This window comes from Penicillium psychrosexuale (assembly GCF_028828465.1).
Source record: "Penicillium psychrosexuale strain IBT 29551 chromosome Unknown utg000003l, whole genome shotgun sequence".
In the NCBI taxonomy this organism is placed as follows: Eukaryota; Fungi; Ascomycota; class Eurotiomycetes; order Eurotiales; family Aspergillaceae; genus Penicillium; species Penicillium psychrosexuale.
In genome coordinates, this window is record NW_026643188.1 from 3877306 (window position 1) to 3897786 (window position 20481).

At 43.4% G+C, this 20481-nt stretch overlaps 5 protein-coding genes across 5 annotated transcripts; all 5 read left to right on the forward strand.

Moving 5' to 3' along the window:
• Positions 1–863: 863 nt before the first annotated feature.
• N7518_005330 (uncharacterized protein) lies at positions 864–2110 on the forward strand (the record flags this gene model as incomplete). Its single annotated transcript, XM_057186257.1, has 2 exons — positions 864–935; positions 995–2110. 2 exons carry the CDS (start codon positions 864–866, stop codon positions 2108–2110), a joined length of 1188 nt encoding a protein of 395 aa, XP_057043027.1.
• Positions 2111–2486: 376 nt separating this feature from the next.
• N7518_005331 (electron transfer flavoprotein subunit alpha/FixB family protein) lies at positions 2487–3672 on the forward strand (the record flags this gene model as incomplete). Its single annotated transcript, XM_057186258.1, has 3 exons — positions 2487–2792; positions 2870–3038; positions 3095–3672. The coding sequence occupies 3 exons, from the start codon at positions 2487–2489 to the stop codon at positions 3670–3672; spliced, it is 1053 nt and encodes a 350-aa protein (XP_057043028.1).
• Positions 3673–4046: 374 nt separating this feature from the next.
• N7518_005332 (putative sister chromatid cohesion factor (Chl12)) lies at positions 4047–8162 on the forward strand (the record flags this gene model as incomplete). The annotated part of the gene is made up of 3 exons (XM_057186259.1): positions 4047–6841; positions 6899–7303; positions 7922–8162. 3 exons carry the CDS (start codon positions 4047–4049, stop codon positions 8160–8162), a joined length of 3441 nt encoding a protein of 1146 aa, XP_057043029.1.
• Positions 8163–11588: 3426 nt separating this feature from the next.
• N7518_005333 (glutathione S-transferase family protein) lies at positions 11589–12239 on the forward strand (the record flags this gene model as incomplete). The annotated part of the gene is made up of 1 exon (XM_057186260.1): positions 11589–12239. The coding sequence occupies one exon, from the start codon at positions 11589–11591 to the stop codon at positions 12237–12239; it is 651 nt and encodes a 216-aa protein (XP_057043030.1).
• A 1947-nt stretch (positions 12240–14186) lies between these two features.
• Positions 14187–15270, forward strand: N7518_005334 (S1/P1 nuclease; the record flags this gene model as incomplete). The annotated part of the gene is made up of 2 exons (XM_057186261.1): positions 14187–14317; positions 14376–15270. The coding sequence occupies 2 exons, from the start codon at positions 14187–14189 to the stop codon at positions 15268–15270; spliced, it is 1026 nt and encodes a 341-aa protein (XP_057043031.1).
• Between the last annotated feature and the right edge of the window lie 5211 nt (positions 15271–20481).

Consider the following 20481-nt stretch of genomic DNA (forward strand, 5'->3'; position numbering starts at 1 on the left):
GCACATCTGGTTACTTGAAACACGTCCATCAGCCGCTTCGTACCCTTGCATACATCAAAACCTACTACCAGAAGGGAACTAAGCCAATCATTCATACCCAGAGAAACAATGCACAAGATAACCACTCCGTAGAATCTCATGACCTCTGTATACACATGAGCTGTGGCTGGAGAGCTACCTATATCATATACATGTCGCGTCATTTGATTTCACCTCGCTTTTACTGCCATAGATGATTCAATATGCTCTCCGCACGGAGTACTGATGTCACTATAGTAAAGTCAGAACCGAAAATCACGCGTAAGTCCTCAGATTACTTAGGTAGGTGTGGTAATTAGATGTTGCAAACTACTATGTCATACCTTTGTTAAGCTCGAGTCGGCGAATAGTGCATCGGCGGGCTTTGGGCATAGAATATCTCGACGGTGGCCATGGTCATCCTACTCTATGTCACTTTTCTCTTTACCTCTTAGACATGAGTATCTTTTACGAGTCCTATGAGCCTCCGAAATATACTATCACGATTTCGGTATGAGATATCTAACGAGCGAGGTTAACCTGTCTCTGATGCACATGCCAATCTAGATTCGCACTTGGTAGATAACAGACAGGAGCAAAAGTGTTCATTGCGCGTCATATTTCGCCCAACGTGCCTCCACTGAGCCTAGTGATAGATAAAAATTGGTTGTCAGACTTGATTTGAATGCTATGCAGATAACCGATAACAGCGGTGCGATAAGGCCTCAGGCGCCAACTGGGGTCTGCCAAGCACGGATGAACTGCCACCGCCTTCCGAATTTTTTTGAGTCCCGATATGATTGCGAAAAAATTGGAGATGTTCATCGAGTCTACAACTTGCTAAAATGGGCTCCTCTACTACTCAACTCACCTCTAAGGTGACCTCTGGCTCCCCTTACCAACTTGACAAGCCCCAGGTTAGTACCAATAACTCCCCAGAGTCAATTTCGCAAAGTACTTATCTTATTTCAATTAGGTCCTCAAAGCTTCCACCGCGCTGTTGAAGCACATCAAGTCTTCTCAACAGGAACAGGAGAAGACCAACACCAAGAAGACCCTGATTGGCGACGATGACTCCGATGGCGAGGACAGTGCGACCAAGAACGAAGCCATCTGGCTCGTTCTCACCACCAAGCAGCATGTAGTGGATAAGAACCGACTGAAGCCCGGAAAAATCAGCATCCCTCACTCTCTCAACACATCCCCCTCGCTCAGTATCTGTTTGATCACTGCCGACCCCCAGCGTGGCGTTAAAGATATCATTGCCGACCCGTCCTTCCCCCAGGGCCTTTCCTCCCGCATCGAGAAGGTTATTGGTTTCTCTAAATTGAAGGCCCGCTATCAGAGCTTTGAGAGCCGTCGCCAATTGTTCGCCGAGCACGATGTCTTCCTGGCTGATGACCGTATCGCCATGCGCCTGGTGCAGACCCTCGGAAAGATCTTCTACAAGTCTAGCAAGCGCCCAATTCCCATTCGTATCGCTGAGATCGAGAAGGCGGATGGCAAGCGGGTCAAGAAGGACACTAAGAAGAACTCCTCCAAGGAAGAGAAGAACGCCTCTTTCGCCTCTCCTCTTATTGTCGCCAAGGAGATCGAGCGCACCCTGAGCTGCGCCGCCGTGCAGCTCGCACCATCCACTACCGCCGCCGTCCGGGTTGGTTCGTCCAAGTTCACAGCCGAGCAACTATCTGAGAATATTGCCGCTGTTGTCAACGGTCTAACCGATAAGTTTGTCGCAAAGGGCTGGAGAAACATCAAGGCTCTTCACATCAAGGGTGCCAACACTATGGCCCTGCCTATTTGGCTCGCTGATGAGTTGTGGGTGGAGGATGCCAACGTGCTGGAAGCTGCGCCTGAGACTGAAGCTATCAAGGACTCCAAGAAGCGCAAGTCCGCTGGAGATGGCAAGCTGCTCGAGGAGAAGAAGACCAAGAAGACCAAGCCCGCAGAGGATGAGGAGGAGGCTGCATCCGTGGCCGCGCGGAAAGAGAAACTCCAGCAGCTCAAAGCTCAGGCGCTCGAGGACGGTGACATAAGCAAGCCCGTCGCAACGAAGGTTGGCGGCAAGAAGAAGAAGAAGTCGACTTCATGATGGTTATAGCTCTTAATGTTCTCTGCATGTAAAGGTATTTCTGGCGTACAAAATATCACGTATTTATTGTTCCAACAATTTATCTTATACCGTTAATTGAAATCAATCTAACGATAGAAATACTAAAGCATCAACATAAAACATAACAGAGGAATAGATCTAGCCTTTTTTTATCGCCGTCGCATGCGTCATTTCGAAGAACGATCGGGCTATATGGCCGCCGCCGCATTAACCGAGTCCGACCTCGGGGAGCCAGTCTTGGCACGCCGACGATAGCCACCCAAATTAACATTTACCGCGAATCACCGAGCTTTAATCTTGCTCTTCTTCTTATGTCTGGAAGATCAACGCAAAATCATTCTACCAAGTTGTCATTATGATTCCAATCGCTAGGCACTCTGTCCTGCGGGCTGCCCGCGCTCAGCTCCAACCCACCCGGAAGCTTAGCCTGCCCACTTCTTCGGCGCTTGCCCGCCTCCTCTCGACCCTCGCCGTCCTCGAGCAGCGCAATGGAAAGCTGGAATCTTCGTCTTTTTCCGCAGTCGCGGCTGCACTGAAGCTCGGTGGCTCAGTAACGGGCTTCGTTGCTGGCTCCGGCGTGAAGGCCACCTCCGCTGCCGAGGCTGCTAAGATCAAGGGTGTTGAGAAGGTGCTAGCCGTGGACAACGACGCATACGAGAAGGTATATGCCCTAGCACCCTCCAGAATCAATTTCGGCAGAAGGAGCTTTGGCTAACAATTGGATTTCTTACATCATAGGGCCTCGCCGAAAACTATGCCTCTCTTCTTGTCGAGAACATCAAGAAGGGCGAATTCACCCACGTCGTTGCAGGCCACTCTGCCTTTGGAAAGAGCGTGTTGCCCCGCGTGGCTGCTCTCTTGGATGTGCAGCAAATCTCGGACATCACCGGTATCGAGAGCGAGGACAGTATGTGACAAGAGAAAGAAGTTTGACATGTGATCCGGCAACTGACCATAATCCAGCTTTCGTCCGCCCCATCTACGCCGGTAACGCGATTCTGACCGTCCAGTCGACCGACAAGATCAAGGTGATCACAGTGCGAGGCACCGCCTTCCAGGACGTCGAAGTTGAGGGCGGCTCCGCCGAGGTCGTCGACGGAGTGGACCCCAACGTTCCCGCGCTCACCGAGTGGGTGTCCGAGGAATTGGCCAAGTCAGAACGCCCGGAGCTCGCCACAGCCACACGTGTTGTGTCTGGAGGCCGTGGCTTGAAGTCCAAGGAGGAGTTTGACCGCCTCATGCTTCCGCTGGCGGATTCCCTCGGCGCTGCTGTTGGTGCTTCGCGTGCTGCTGTTGACAGTGGCTTCGCCGATAACAGTCTGCAGGTTGGCCAGACTGGTAAGAACGTTGCTCCTCAGCTCTACCTCTGTGCCGGTATCTCCGGTGCTATCCAGCATTTGGCTGGTATGAAGGACAGCAAGGTCATTGCTGCTATCAACAAAGATCCCGAGGCTCCTATCTTCCAGGTTGCTGATGTTGGCCTCGTCGGTGACTTGTTTGACAAGGTACCCGAGCTGACCGAGAAGCTCAAGAGCGCCTAAGTTAGTCGCGCGAATTCTCTTATGTATCACGACCTATCGAGTAGGTTGGTACCTTTTTTATCTGTTAAATGATCGTACAGTATACCATTTACTAGAGGATGGAACCAAGATTGGTTGGCCAAATTTCCATCATTTTTGTTCTGATTTTAGTGAAACAATTCAATGCTTTAAACTTCACACTGAGCCTCGAAAAGAATCTAGTCACAAATAAATCATTGTTTGAGTATGAGTACACTTGTAGATACAATATAAGCCTTGACTGTAAAAGGACTTTGCGGCCAAAACGGGACTAGCGCGTTCTGCACGCGTCGCGCGTCTATCAGAGGGAATTACATCGGAGACCATTCAACGACATGAGATGTCTGAGCGCATGAATGCTTCCCTCCTCGCCATCATTCCTATCCTCGTTTGACCCCGCCGTTTACCTCCACTCGGAAGGACCTGGCAACACAAACCCACCGTCTGAATCATTCTCCGACGATCTCGAGGCAATCCACCTGCACCGCCGTGAACAGACCCGCAACGGAATCGTGATTCAACATCGAGCGTGGAATCTATCTGATGTATTTCGTAGCGAAGACGACATACAACCCGGTTGGCAACCTCAAACCCGCATTGCCTGGAGTCGTGGCACTGACAACCACATAGTAGATACGCCGACGAAGAACGCTACAACCCCGAGACCGTTTTCTCGCACTCCTACTCGAAATCTATCTTTTATGCCATCCTCGCCGCCCATTTCGAGAATGCCGTTCATAGCGTCTCCGGGCGCACTTACGCCCACATCTGGCAATGCGACCAACGATTCGCAGAAGAGGAAAGTCACAAATTCAGAAGGAGGTGTGCAGCCGACAGAGCCGAAGCGCCAGCGCATGGTTGGAGGCTTCGTTGATGATGACGACGAGGATGAAGACGACCTCGCTGCTTTCCGGGACGAGCAGATGAAGAATCAATATGACCTGCCCCAGCACTTTTTTCAAGAGCCTCCGGCGGAACTCCCTAGCATACTGGCACCGCCCCCGACAGCCACTAAATTGAATGGGACAATCAATGCTACACTTAGCTCTTCCAGGACACCACTACACCTGACACCCCGGCCTGCTCCGACGGCCCCCAAGAGATTCCAGATCAAGACTTGTTCCGGCAAGGCCCATACTGTCCCGCAAAGGAAGGCCCAGGCCCCCGTTTCGTATAAACAAATGATCGCCAATCGGTCCAAGGCAGAACCAGGAAAGGCAACGAAGAGCTATTATGGTATCGACATCCACAAATTGCTAGACGATGCCGCCAAGGACAAAAAGCCCGTGAACGCAGTCCCTCAACCCCAAGTCCAGCAAACCATCGAAGCGAACAACGTGAGCTCAAAGCAGAAGAAGTTAGACTCTGCAATGTGGACAGAGAAATACCGTGCTCGTAAATTCACCGATCTCATTGGGGATGAACGCACACACCGAGCAGTCCTACGCTGGCTCAAGGGGTGGGAGTCAATTGTATTCCCTGGTCTAGCCAAGTCTCGACCGAAGAAGTCTGCCCGGGAGGATGAAGAAGAGTATATCCACCGAAAGGTTTTGTTATTAAGTGGCCCTCCGGGACTTGGAAAAACGACATTAGCCCACGTATGTGCCAGACAGGCTGGCTTTGAAGTGCTTGAAATCAATGCAAGTGATGATCGCAGCAGAGATGTGGTCAAAGGCCGCATTCGCGATGCACTGGGAACCGAAAACGTCAAAGGCATGAACGTGGAGGTTGGTGATAAAAAGGTCCGCCGTGCCGGTAAACCCGTATGTGTCGTGGTGGACGAAGTCGACGGTGTCACTGGTGGTTCTGGAAGTGGTGGTGAGGGCGGCTTCATGAAGGCCCTCATTGACCTTGTTTTGCTTGACCAACGGAACGCAAAATGGTCTTCGGAGGGCAATAATGGCAAGAAGCGCAAGGGTGACAACTTCCGATTCATGCGGCCGTTGATTTTGGTTTGCAATGACCTCTATCACAGCAGTCTCCGGCCTCTTAGAGCATCGTCCATTGCAGAGATGATCACTGTCCGTCAAGCCCCACTGGAGAATGTTGTTCAACGAGTCAAGTTCATCTTCGGACGCGAGGGCATCCCCTGCGACAGTGATGGGGCTAGAAGGCTCTGTGAAGCAGCCTGGGGTATGGCGAGCAAAAAAAATCGCAGTGGCAAAACTCAAGGGTCTGCTGAGGGCGATATTCGTAGCGTGCTTGTTGCCGCAGAATTTCTGGCACACAAGCTTCGAAACGAGTCGTCGCCATCATCACTCAGGCTCACGAGGAACTGGCTGGAGACTCGAGTCCTCAATGCATCGACCGAGGGTAGCGCATTCTTCAAAGAGTTAAGTCGTGGGGGTGTTCGTGAGATTGTGAACCGTGTGTTTACAGAGGGGGCTGGCTTCTCTGATGCTCCTGTTGGCATGAGTTTCCAAGATCGCTTTGATGCCACCAACAGCCGTATTCCTGTCGGTGTGGCAGATCTGCGAAAACGACACTCAATCAACCGATTGCGAGAAATGGTCGATTCCAGCGGTGATCATGACCGCTGTGTATCGGACTGTTTCGCTTCGTATCCCATCCAGCAATACCAGGATGATAATTATTTTTCCAAACCCAACGCCGCCCACGACTGGCTTCATTTCCATGACTCGATCAGTTCGAAAGTTCATTCATCTCAAGAGTGGGAACTGATTCCATACCTCAGCCAGTCGGTTGTCGCATTCCATCATCTATTTGCTACAGCTACTGGCAGAACCACCGACGACGATAAGAACGATGATGACGAGGAAGCCGAAGAGCCCCATCCTTTCTCAGGACCTAGAGCCGACTTTGCTGCCTTCGAAGCACAAAAGCAGAACCGCGCGGCCATGACTGCATTCCACGCCTCGTTTTCGGCACCTATGGCTCGCATTTTCCGATCGAATGAAAGTATAATCACAGATCTGGTCCCTTACTTGATCCGCATGCTATCACCAGACGTTAAGCCGGTCATCATCCGTGGAAACGGTGAGCAGAGAAGCACCGCCACCGTCCGCAAAGAGTCCGAACGTGCGCTTGTCCAGTCTACCGTGCGTGTCATGACCGGGATGGGCGTGACTTTTGAAAAAGTCCGAGTGGAACATGAAGGAAGCCACGGTGGATGGGCGTACAGAATGGAACCGTGAGTGGGATTTCAAATTTTCCGTGAGACATACAAAGCTAATATACCCTCAAACAGACCGATCGACTCACTTGTGGTCTTCTCAAAGATCAAAGGTAGTACCATCGAGGCTTCTGGTGGTACAGCGCCAGTGCGGTATGCTGTCCGCCAAGTGCTGGACCAAGAGTATCGCAAGGCAACAACGCGCAAGCAGTCTGATGCCATGAGCGCATCTAGACTCGGCGTCAAGGGTCCCAGGAACTCCGCTGAGACGGCCGCAGCCAAAGCAATCAGAGAAGCAGCTGTGAAACGGGACTTCTTTGGTCGGCTGGTTGAACAGCCTGCACCACAGCCTAATGATCTAAACGACAGCTGGGTTGATGAGTCGTCCAAGGCCGGGCGGAAAGTCTGGGTTACTTTCCACGAAGGCTTCTCGAATGCGGTCCGCAAACCCATATCTATGGCAGAGCTGATGGCTGGGTTGTAATATACATATGCATTGAGTTCCGAGTTGCCTCCTTTGAGCGTTCGTCATGTGTGCTGGAGTTTCCCGTACATTTGTTGCCTACCTTCCATAATGATTACTGTTTTTTACGAGCTATTGAAAACCAGGTACTACCACGTTGCTCGATCAATATTTGAACTGCTATACTTGAGTTAGAACAGACTTTGAGAGAAAGAACTTTAGCATAGAGATATTCCTCTATTTCAACAAGACATTTTGAACGCCAAGTAAACCAGCCAAACAGCCTAGATTATAACCGTTGAACATCACCATAAAGACAGACAAATCAAAAGACAAATGCAAATCACAAATTATTAAACATAGTATGTGGTAATCCAAATCATTCCATCGTGAGGCGAAGGGGCGAACACGTGCACCCATAAATCGACGCAGTATAGCATCGAACCAAATCCAACAAACCAAGCACCAAAACAGACAATAGGAAAGAAGAAAAGAGCCCGGAAGCATCTACTCGAGGTATAGCGAGTGAACCGAGCGGGTGTGATCATAATCGGCGCAGAAGTAGATGCATCCATCCACTGGTTCGAAACCACTTAGCGCAGGCTGAGGTAGCTGGCAATGGCCTCGTTGTGTAGCTTCTTCTTCTCAACCTCCATGGCATTATTGTTGGGTACAGAGCTCTGGGACTTCGAGCCGAGCGAGTACCACTTGTGGCTCTTGGTTGATGCGTCTGATGCATTGAGGGTTGTCGCTGTGGAGACGGTCGAGTGGGTTGAGGCTGCGCTCGATGTAGTCTTGCAAGACGCTTTGGAGGATTTGGTGAACATTTTGTGTGTGGTTTGGGGGATTTTGGAGGATTGCTTGAGAATTTCTTGACAGCGAAGGTAAGACGTAAACGAAAAGTAAACGAGTATGAGTTGGTTCGGTGTTTATAGTTCGAGAGCAACGTGCGATAATGATGCTGCTTTTCAGATATTAAGGCTTAATGCTTTGCAACGGATTGGATTGGAATGTTTCTTTCTACGGAGATATCATTGAGTCTTTATATAGAGCTTGGGTGATTCACTCCGTGTCAGGCTGCCACTCCGAGAAGAAAGAAAATCTCAGAAAGCTAACGCCCCACCACCTCAGTCATAGTATACATACATCGAGTCTAGAAGCTTTTGCACTGTAAAAGCCTGGCAGGACAACTTAAGAAAGACGTCAGTAGTCACAGCCGCCTCGGTGTGGAGCCGCTAATGATCGGAGTAAGAGTCGGAGTTCGATTTTTACTGGCGAGCGGACTATACGAGGGTAAGACTGGGGTGGAAAACTAAAATATTGGATGAAAAGTCGCTCAGAATTATCCAATGGAATTCTGAGCGTGAAGGCCAAGAATGTCTGATAAATGAAGCTGCTTGTTCTCTGGGGCATGTGTATCTATCCTCTAGACCTAACCGACGACACCCCACAGTGCGGGGTCCTAGTTCGGTAATTAATTCGCACGCCCTTTGATATGTAACTCGTGAAGGCTTCCAATTTTAGAAGGATCTTGCGAAAGGGCGCAGTCAATTTTCAGTGATTGTGCGGCTTTGCATCCTAGTATCCACGTGTTAGACCGAGCTAGTGCAGCTAACCATATTCTTATTTCGGAGTTGAGGTCTGGATCTTATCCGAAGGAATCTTAGATCATTTCTAGACAATCTAGGCCCACAGGGCTGCATGTTATTTCAGTTATACTACTCCGTACATAGAGTGCACTCCATAATGTGCAAGGGTAGCTTTCCGCTTAACAACGGCCTGTTTTAGACCCACTAGTGACTATAAATCGCATAGATAAATACAACATAATATCTAGAGTTGAGGATGAATGCTAGCTGCCAAGCCATTACGATATACGAAGTGGCTTAGGATGACTCAAAGAGCGGGGTTGTTTACGGCTTCGTAACTTTAAAAGGATGAGGCCTTTGAAGATTTGAAATCAGAGTACAAAGGATATAATGGGATGATTCGGAAAAATTCCAACCGCGGGCATTAGGAGTTAGCACGATTGATGTGCTGGTTTTAGGTAGTCCGATGTAGTCCGAACATGTAGATCTTTATTCCGATGCTAAATTTTTAGCTCACCTAATGTACTCCGTAGGTACTCCGATGCTTAACTACATGGCCCTAGAAGTATTTGTAATCTGACGTTAACTAGCATCTCACTTCCAAGGTTTGATTTGAAATAGAATCCGATAGAGTTAGTCCGATCGATGAGGCTTCCAACCTTATAACTCGATCAGAGCCGGGAATTTTAGAGCGTTAGAGATTTTTCTGCCATCCAATCTAACTAATATACTCTCGCATTACCACGATTTTCCGTTAGTTATGAGCTCGGAATCGCTTCATTTCTGATATCTTTATATTTCCCTTTATTATCCTCTTAGTATTTATACCAATTGCTCCCGAATTGATCCCGGCTATGGGTAAGGAATAAAGACTTAACCCCTAAACCGAAATAATAATTATAGACTGTGTCAGCTTATCTTCCTCTGATGGGAGCTGTAGCTAGAATGAAGTGCCAATATACGATTGGACATGTCTTGATACATATTGATAGGATTTTTTTGAATAGACGAATGGGTTTTAATGACCTTCTAAGTGTCCAAGATTGAAACCCAATGCAAGAGATTAAACTTTCGGTTCGAGATCAACTGGGCAGCATTTTTAACAAACACTTCCCAGCTTTTTAAGATCCTGTATCTTGACGTTGGGCCGAGTGTACTCCGCCTCAAAAAGATCATGACACGTCCCGTACCCGTATTTGGGGCTGCGTGTATCTGTTCCATTCAGTGGATTTTCTCCAGAGCTATAAAGAAAGCTTGTCACCTCGTCTGAAAGCTTGATGAACCTCCCCGGCCGTCTGCGATGGCCTTGCATCGCGATCGTGACGGTCGGTTTCAGTGGTTAAGTCCAATCCAGTTCGTCTCGCATCCTCTCTAGTAGACCAGTCAAGCACAATTCATCAAAAGGGAACTCGATAAATTTCAAGTCAAGAGATCGTAATGAGGATCACAGTACCACCCTCGCGGAATCGGATAATTAAATCCGTATGGAAATGCTCGGATCATAGGTGTCTGGTATAGCGGAGCAAATAGCCAGCCGTGAGCCGTAGGCGTAACGGTCACTTTTTTAAGCCGTGGGAATCGCTCTAGGCCGTAAAGAAAGGCTTTTTCATCGTCTCTGGATTCGATCACAGACGCCTGATCATACAATAGTTGCCGATAATACTTCCAGCAGGCTTTTAACGGTATTTGGGCATCCATCTAGTGCTGATGTGTAATATGGTCAGGTCGGTCCACGTCGCGGTGTTTCCGATACTTTATCTCAGAGCGGTTCTTTTCGTATTCCTTCATGAACCAGCCGGGACATCCCTCCTTGGTGTTCATTCTTTTGTATAAGATGTTTGGGCGCACGGATACCCATAAAAACGGCGCGGCTATAAGCTATAAGTTGTCCTAGATGATCTCCCTGATTTCGTGGCGAAACCTTAGATGGTCTGCTATAGCCCGAAAAACTTGGATGTTCAACGAGTTAGCCGAAAGAAACACGCGTGAGGAGGAGAATGGTGAAATCTCGCTAAGGGATTGGCACGTCAAGCGCAAAGATTTGACATCTTTGTTTGGCAGAAAGGACACAATGGATGAAATTATTTCAGGGCGGAAACCCAGAAACCACGGGCATTGTGTTACCATCCCGACGAGGGGACTGGTGACTTGGAGGTATATAGATATATCAGGGTTGAAAGGTGCGAGGTTACAAAGATGTCAAAATGGTGAAAACTTCAAATAAAGCCAAGTGCCCCAGGCCCAGGATCAATTTCTTGATTTGAACATGTAACTAGTTCGTATACGGACCTGTTCGACTTAGTTAGTTACTCCGGAGGCCGGAGGCCGGACACTTGCATTAGGTAAGATGAAAATAGATTAGTCATCATTAGTCATCACCTGGGCAGGTGACCTCGGGATAAGAGACACCCGGAAGTTCGACTTGGCAACATCACACCGGTCCTCGTCGGTTAACGCGAAGGATTTCAATTGCCTCGCAATGACGTCGAATAATCTCATTCCGCGCTCGGCCCCCTTGGACCATTTGTCAGCTTCAGGTTCCACAGTGCCGTGTGTACAACGTACGTTGTAGGACAATGAATAATCGACATTGTGGGGTGGTGAGGGGGATGGAAGCTTGATTTAAGAGAGCCCCATTCCTGATCTGGTTCCTTTTCCTTCACTTTTTTATTTCCCACCTTCAATCCAAATAAATACCTCACCAAAACCAACAATGTCTCTCAAGCCTATCACCGTCTACGGGCATGCCACGGGCCCCAATCCCTGGAAAGTGATCATGATCCTGGAAGAGCTGGATATCCCCTACATCCACAAGTTCATAAACTTCGCAGACATGAAGAAAGAGCCATTCGAGTCCATCAATCCCAACGGACGCGTCCCCGCGATTGAAGACCCCAATACCGACACCACCCTTTGGGAATCCGGCGCGATTCTCGAATACTTGGTTGACACATACGACAAGCAAAACACCATCAGCTTTGCCGCCGGCTCCAAGGACTACTACCTCGCCAAGCAATGGCTCCACTTCCAGGTGTCCGGTCAAGGTCCATACTTCGGCCAGGCTGTTTGGTTCAGCCGCTACCACCCAGAGAAGGTGCAAAGTGCAATTGACCGCTATGTCAGCGAAATCCGCCGTGTCTCTGGCGTGCTCAACCGGGCCCTCCAGGGGAAGCAGTATCTCGTCGGTGACAAATTCTCATATGTCGATGCTGCTTTCGTTCCTTGGTATCAGATTACTGGCCGGTTTGGGATTGATATGGGGAAGGAGTTCCCCAATGTCGCTGCTTGGTTGAAACTGGTACAGGAACGTCCTGCTATTGCTAAGACGGTTCAGGACCGGGCCGAGGCTTCCGTGCAGCAGTAGACGAATTTAACATGAGAATATTTGAGAGTGGATAGAAAGCAATGAAATAGAAATTCACAGGAATGCGTTCGGCGCTCATGCGGCCTCTGTCCTTGACAACGTGAGACTTTAATAATCTGGACCGAAATGATAGCGTTACGTGTAGGAACATACCATTCTCTTAGCCTGCCATGTCGTTAAGATTTATGTCATCTCTCGAAATATCTCAAGATCCCCACGGCCCCTCGATTTGTCATTTCAGTGCTGGATACATTCAGATTCTTGAACGACTTCAAGGATGACCCGGCGCGCGACATCCCCACTCGAAGACTCCCGATTGTTGACTGAGAGCTCGGCAGCCACATCCAAGCTGGACAATCAGTATTGGCCATCTTTTGGAAGCAAAGAGCAGATCCCAGGATGGCTACGTGATAATGATGCCCGCACATTCTTACAAATGATCCTTGCGTCTATGGCGCTGTTTACATATGGAAGCAATGAACATCTGGACCCATATTCTGAGCTTGATGGCCTTCATTGCTATTGGTTTTACTCTGAATCATTCTGTTTCAATCTCGAAAGACCTGAATTTCACCCACGGCGATATATTTGCTTTCGGATCATTCTTGGCCTCGGCAACAATCTCCTTTTCACACGCTAAAGCCTAAGAAGCTACTCTTACAATATCCACTATCTCTGTGGCAAAATGCCGTTGCTTTGGTGGCTGATACGACTACCGTCGGCTGCACAATCTTATTGACTAGCCGGTATTTGAATCAAGTAATTGACTAAAAGGCGCTAGCATAGTATGGTTTGGGGGTTCGAGATTTAAGCTTAGCTTATATATACAGAGAGTTATAGAGTAAAAGAGGGATTTTGCTCAGTTAACGGCTAGGCACTGAAAATAAAAGGAGTTTCCCTGATATAATCACCAGAGGCTGTGAAGAGAGGATATCAATCTTACCATTAATCTTGCGGTCAAAATAGACCTCAGGCGTGACCGATTCTTCCAAGGTACCCAGGGTACTTCTTCTCCATCTCAACCATGGAACCTACAATCCGTCTCCAACCACGGCTCACGAAACTGACCACAATATATTGATCTAATAAGGAACAACGCTTCTTAGGCGTCAGATGGTATGGTCATTGAAAGAAACGTCCACCTCAAGCAACAGCTTGGATACTTGCTGCTGGGAAAGCGACCTTGGCCCATATTGATGCGGCCATCGAACAACAGCCCGTGATAGTATAACTATGTCATGCGAAGTCATGCTAGTTCTACAAAACGCCATTACGCTACGTGTACAACCTACGAGCAGAAGGCTTCACTTGCAAAAGAAAAATGCGCACAACTCCTTCTGATGCGGGGAGGCCTCGGTGGTGTTGCATAATCCTTTCTTTTTACTGTTACACTCGCTTCTTTTATCCCACAAGCGGAATACATTAGGTAAGATCGGCGCAGAATGGCTCATGTCAATTTCCTCGGTCTTTGCCAGTATTTTCACTCTTTTGCAAACCTCCGCCTGTCTGGATGTTCGGTAATTCCCGAGTTTTACTTGCATACGTTTGATTGTTTGCCAATCCCTTCATCTATCACAGACAACCCCAATCTATTATTTCATATCATATTAATTGCAGATTAGAGGTTGAAGACCCTGAGATAGCCGTTTGAGCCATTTCTTCAGCGCCGGTGGTCTCCGGTGGCCCTGGCACGTTAACGCCGACCCCGCAATTTCGTTCACGAATCATACTCTGTAGGAGATCACCGTGTTCTTATCTCCTGACAACCTCTTGCATAGATCTTCTTTTTTGGCTGTAACATCGGCTGGCTTCATGGCAACGGGACTCGCAGCAAGTGGAAACCGCCGGCACTCGAGACTATATAATGTAGTTGGGTTTTCGCTGACCTTCATAAACAAACACCCCGCGACCCACTTTGGACTGTGACTCCTTCGAAGTTTTCCAACAATGGTGTCTCTATTTAGGATTGCTTTCGTCACCTTTGGGGCGATTCATGGCGCAAATGCGTGGGGCGTATTAGGCCACGCGACTGTTGCCTATGTGGCACAACATTACATTTCTTCTGAAGCCGCATCATGGTAAGTCCTCCGAAAGAGCTTCCAGATAGCACAGTATCCATTGCTAATATATTTAAAGGGCACAAGAAATTCTCAACGATAATTCCAGCTCATACCTAGCAAACATTGCTTCTTGGGCAGATCAATACCGCCTCAAAGATGACGGCAAATGGTCAGCCCCATTGCACTACATCGATGCCATGGATGACCCGCCAACAAGTTGCAACGTAGACTACGAGCGCGACTGTGGAGCCGAAGGCTGCTCGATCTCTGCCATTGCCAATTACACCCAACGTGCAGGCGATAGCAGACTTACTACTGCCAATACCGCCGAAGCTCTCAGATTCCTCGTGCACTTCCTTGGTGATCTCACGCAGCCATTGCACGACGAGAACTACGAGGTTGGCGGAAATGGCATCAGCGTCACTTTCAACAACTACTCTGACAACCTTCACTCGGACTGGGATACATACATGCCTGTACAGCTGATTGGCGGTAGTTCGCTCGCCGATGCGCAGGGATGGGCCGACAGCCTAGTCGATGAAATCACTTCCGGCACCTACAAAAAGCAAGCGGCGAGCTGGGTCAAAGGCGATACCATCAGTGATACTATTACCACTGCCACTCGATGGGCATCGGATGCCAATTCTTTTGTCTGCACTGTTGTCATGCCGGATGGAGCTGCTGCCTTGCAGACTGGCGATCTATACCCGACATACTACAACTCCGCCATCGGCACGATCGAGCTCCAGATTGCTAAAGGCGGCTATCGACTAGCCAATTGGCTCAACATGATTTACAAGCAGAATGTTGCGGCTAAGAATACGCCAGGGAAATTCAGCAAAGGGCACCGACAGCCTGAATTTGTCCGCGAGCCTCACCATGAGCCTAATAAGATGAGCCGCGCAAATCTGGCTAGAGCTGCTATGGGAGGATCGTGCTGCAAATTAGAAGGACGTGAGCATAGCCATTGATTTAATGGCATGTGTGGGAAAATAGATGTTGTGGATCTAGCTGTCTGAAGCCAGCCATCCTTGTTAGGACCATTGTTGATATGATATTCCTAGCTACATAAACATCATGCCTTTTATTTCTTGCTATCAATTCATTTTCCTTTTATCTGCTATAAAAACATACGACAGCACGTCTAAGGTGGTGGTCGCCTGCGCCCACGGTTCGGGCATGGGCGGCTCGCCGCTCTATCCAGGGCATTCAGGGCGGATATTCAGCCCATACAAAGGTACATTCCTTATTCTGATCAAAAAAGCTGTAATAGATTTCCCCTCCTCTTTCCTCTCTCTAGCCTCGCTTAGCAAGATGCGTACTAAGCATGACCTAGGTATTACGAGCCAATTCGATTCAGAAGAAAAGAGTGCAATTCCAATCAAATTCTAAGTACGAAGAAGAAAAGGAAAAAGAGAAACTATCTGAGTGCGCGTTCTTCCCTTCTTATACCCTTACGTTTATCTCGCTTAATTCTCGTTTGTCTTCTTAGGAAGGTATAAGGGCATAGTCGTTCCTACCTCGTTTAGTAAGTACGAGGACGTGACCGCTCCTGCCCCGTTTAGCAAGTACAATCGTCCTTAGATTATTATATAACCCCCGGCTAAGAATATATTTAGCCCCTAAATGTGGGTTTATCATCGTTAATATAGTCGTTTAAGAATCTATCCTTATCTATAGCGTTAGTCCACTCTTATAACTGTATCGGTAGTCTAGGCTTCTACGGGTATTAATCATAGAACTGCTTAATCTTCTTAGGAGTATTCTTAAAGTTACTTATAGGGTACTATTATAGGTCTAGGTTATATCCTAGCTACTAAACGTAGTATTATAGTTTTCGATAGTATATCCTAGTATTAAGAATCTTATTAACTTCCTACTTATTAGTTTTACTAATCCTAAGTAGTAGTAGTAGGTTGGGGTATTATCTAAGTAATAGTTTAGTAGTCGCTACTCTTCGGAGTTTATTTAGATAGAATATTAGGTATACCTTAATTAATTCTAGGAATTTAAGATAATAGGAATATCCTACTTTCTTAGTAATCTTATATAGGCTACTTGTAAGATAGGAGAGCTTCTAACTTAGTCTATCTTACTACTAGTCCTTTATTATTATAAAGATATAGTTACCGATACTAAAGTCTTCTTCTTAGTAGTATTTATTTACTTACTAAATCTATAACTACTAGGACTTCTTAATCTAGTTCTTTATTTCTACCTAGATATCCTATAGATATAAGAGTATATCTATAGTTCCTTACTTATTTAAAGTTAATATTACTTAGTCCCTCTAGTTAAAGGATATTACTAGTTTATAGCCTCTCTTAATAAAGAATAGAGACTTTTTTATTATATCTTAAGGGAGGATTAATACCACGAAATCTACTATTAGTAGGTATTCTAACTAATTATCCTAGTTCTATTCTATATATAGTCGGAATCTCTATACTATATACTAGTTTATAATCTTACTTTATCTATTAGTTTAGGGATAGTAAGCTATAGATAACTTTCTTTTAATCCTAAGGATCCGATAGAACTTAGTCTAGAATTTAGAGATAAACTATCTACCTCTATTAGAGATAATTATATTTAGGATACTAATAATCCTAATAATATAGTCTATAAAGAGCTATACTATTATCTTTATATCTATCTCTTTCTAGTAAGGAATTAATACTAGCCTTTTACTTAGATAGTCTATAACTATAAAGATAGTATTATATTTATAATAGTTCTTTAGGAATAATCTAAAGTCTATTATAATATACTACTAGGATTATTTAGATATAGGTAATAGATATAATAGGCTAGGAGTTTAGTCTCTCTATATTTTAGTCCTTTTATAGACTAGATAATTATTAATATAGTACTTTATATTAGTTACCTATCTAGGCTAATAATATTTCTTAGATACTAATTTCTTAAGTTTCTTAATCCCTAGATAAGTAATTAGTAGTTATTAATATATCTTATCGAGAAGTCTTATATATAGATCTCCCTTATCTAGGATTTCAAGTTAGTTATTAAAAAGTAATAGTCTATCCTATAGTATCTATTAGGGGTTACTTCCTTTAGTAGTAATTTCTTAGATTATATTAAGTTCTATATTCTATCTATTTATAGTTTAAGCTTACTCTATAATTCCTAGATCCTTACTTAGTATATTAGGTTTAATTAGTAATAGTTCTACTAGATAGATACCTTCCTTAAGGTATCCTTCTAATAATATAGTAAACTATCGGCTCTAGTTAGTATAGGGTAACTCCTTATAGGAAAGTATATCTATAATAATATTCTTCTTCCTAGGTCGATATTTAATTATAAAGTAGAACTAAGAAAGGAACTTACTCTACTAAGCTTATTATTAATTTATCTAATAGGTAGTTATAAAATATTCTAAGGACTAATAGTCTATTAGGATTTTAAAGTATTCCTTCTAAGTAAGTCCTTCTAGCTTAGGCCGCTACTCTTATAATACTTAAATTATAGCTAGTAATTCCTTATCCTAAACTTTATAGTTTAACTCTATAGCTTATATTATCTTTAAGAAGAAAGCTACTAGATACTAGAAATTATTGCTCTTATAATACTAAGTTAGGACTATTCCTAAAACCCTATTAGATATATCTATCTCTACTTAGGTTTATAGTACTAGATTATAATACTGTAGGATTAGTATATTAATAAGGCTTTCTTTTAATATCTAGAATATACTTTTATACTATAGTGACTAGTAGTATACTATATCTCTTTAGGTTAGGTAATAAAGTGGTTTTAAGATCGCGCTATATCCTTAGATAAATTATCTATAGAAGTTATAGAATCTAAGGAAGGACTATATCCCCTTTACTATTATTAGAGTTTTCTAATATTAGATTATATAGACTTTCTTAGGATTAATAGTAATACCTTTAGTACTAATAATAAAGCCTAGGAACTTTATTTTAGTTACTAAGAATTTATACTTTTATAGTACTACTTAAAGTCTTACTTTCCTAAGTTATAATAGTACTTCTTAGATATATACTTTATACTCTTTAAGGGTATTACTATAGATTAGAATATTATTAATAAATACTACTATATATTTATCTATATATTCTTATAATATATTATTTATAAATTATTAGAAAGTAGTAGGTCTATTAGTTAACCTAAAGGGTATAACCTTATACTTAAAGGAGCTATATCTTATATAGAAGGTAGTAAGGTCTTTAGTACTAGGTATTAGATAGATTCTATAGAAACCTTAACGAATATTAAGCTTTATAAAGAACTTAGCTTTACTTATTCTTTATAATACCTTATTAATTAAGGGGAGAAGATAATAATCCTTTTTTAAGATACCGTTTAGTTGCCTAAAGTCTATATAGAAATATAGTCTACTACCTAGCTTCTTTACTATTAAGATAGGTAAAGTATATAGGGCTAAACTTAGTATAATAAATCCTTTCTAAAGGTTATCTATAATATACTGCTTAGTAGCTTTTAGCTTATTAAGGGATAACTTATAGAGAGGGTAGTAACCTAGTTATACTTCTACTTTAAGGATAATATTATAATCTACCCCTATATAGTATAGCGGTAACTTATTAGATTTCTATTTTAAGAATATATCTACTAAGTTATAGTATTCTCTTAGGAAAGTCCTTTTAATCTCCTTAATTTCTATATCCTAGATTATTATTAACTTAATATTAATAATATAATCTATTTCTATAAGAGAGGTTAAGAATAATTTAATACCCTTATTAGTTTCTATCTTTACTTATAGTTAGTTAAACCTAGCCTATCTAATAATATTTATATCAATTAGGGGATATATTTCCTTTAGTTCTACCTTATTAAAGGCTTTATTATACTATTAGAGTAGTATAGAAGGAATCTTATTATTTAGATTATATATTATCTTATATTATTCTTCGACCTACTAATATCTATATTAGTAGATATATACTTATAGGTAAGGCTTCTAAGTTATAGGGTTCTTCTAGGATTCCTTAAAGAACTAATCTTATTAATCTATATCTACCTAATACTTTTTATTTCTAGGCTTAATCCTCTTAAGGATCTATATTAGTACTAGTATTATAAGTTTTCTAGCTACTTTATCGAAAAGTAATTCCTTTTATAGCTAGATTATTCTATAGTAACGATAGTTAAGTAATATATTATACTTAGAGAACTATATTCTTCCTAAGATTAGATTATACCTCCTTAGGTTAATAACTAATATTAGAACTTATTATTATATTCTACTATTAATATTTAGAGTAAGTATAATAATATAGGTAATTAGGTTAATAAGTTTTCTATTAAAGCCTTTAACTAGGTATTCTTAGTTTAGTTTATATATATAAAGACTAAATTTCTTTCTAAGTAATATAACTAATACTAAATTAATAAAGATTAATCTATCTATTCTAATATCTACTAGTATATCGATCGAAAAGGAATATCTATTATATATTAAGTTTATATTAAAAACTAAACTACTTCCTAGGCTTCCTAAGAGTTTCTATAGATTAAGGGTATATAATAATACCTCTTTCCTACCTAAGATAGAGACTTTCCCTAGGTAGGGGCTTTTCCCTGATTATAAATATTATCTCCCTTAAGTTCTTCGAGTTTAGTTATTCTTAGAGTATAGGTACTAGTTATAGTAATAGTAGTAGTATTCTACTTCTTTAGGTAGTTATAAGTTATATACCCTTTCTCTTTATAATAAAAGTATTTACCTTTATATATTAGTACTTCTCTTTTAGTAGTTATTATACCTCTAGTATAGCTTATATTTAGTTCTTTCTTAATATAAGGGTTATAAGTTATAGTAGTAGCTTATATACTTCTATTCTATATACTAGAGCTTATAGTAGTATAGGTTTAGTTTATAGTCTTCTTTTCTTATTATAAATTAATCTTATATACTATACTCTAGTAGGTCTAGATAAATATATCGAAGTTAATCTAGTTCTAATTTACTACCTATATAACTTATAACTATAGGAGGTAGGGTAGTTTTAGATATAGGTTATACTTATAGTTCTTTTTAATAATAGCTACTTTCTCTATAAGCTATATAAATTCTATAAGAAAGTTAGTAAAGTTATTATAGGGTTTTATTATTAGCTTATAGTAACTAATATAAGCTTCTAACTTCCTATTTAGATTTATAAAGA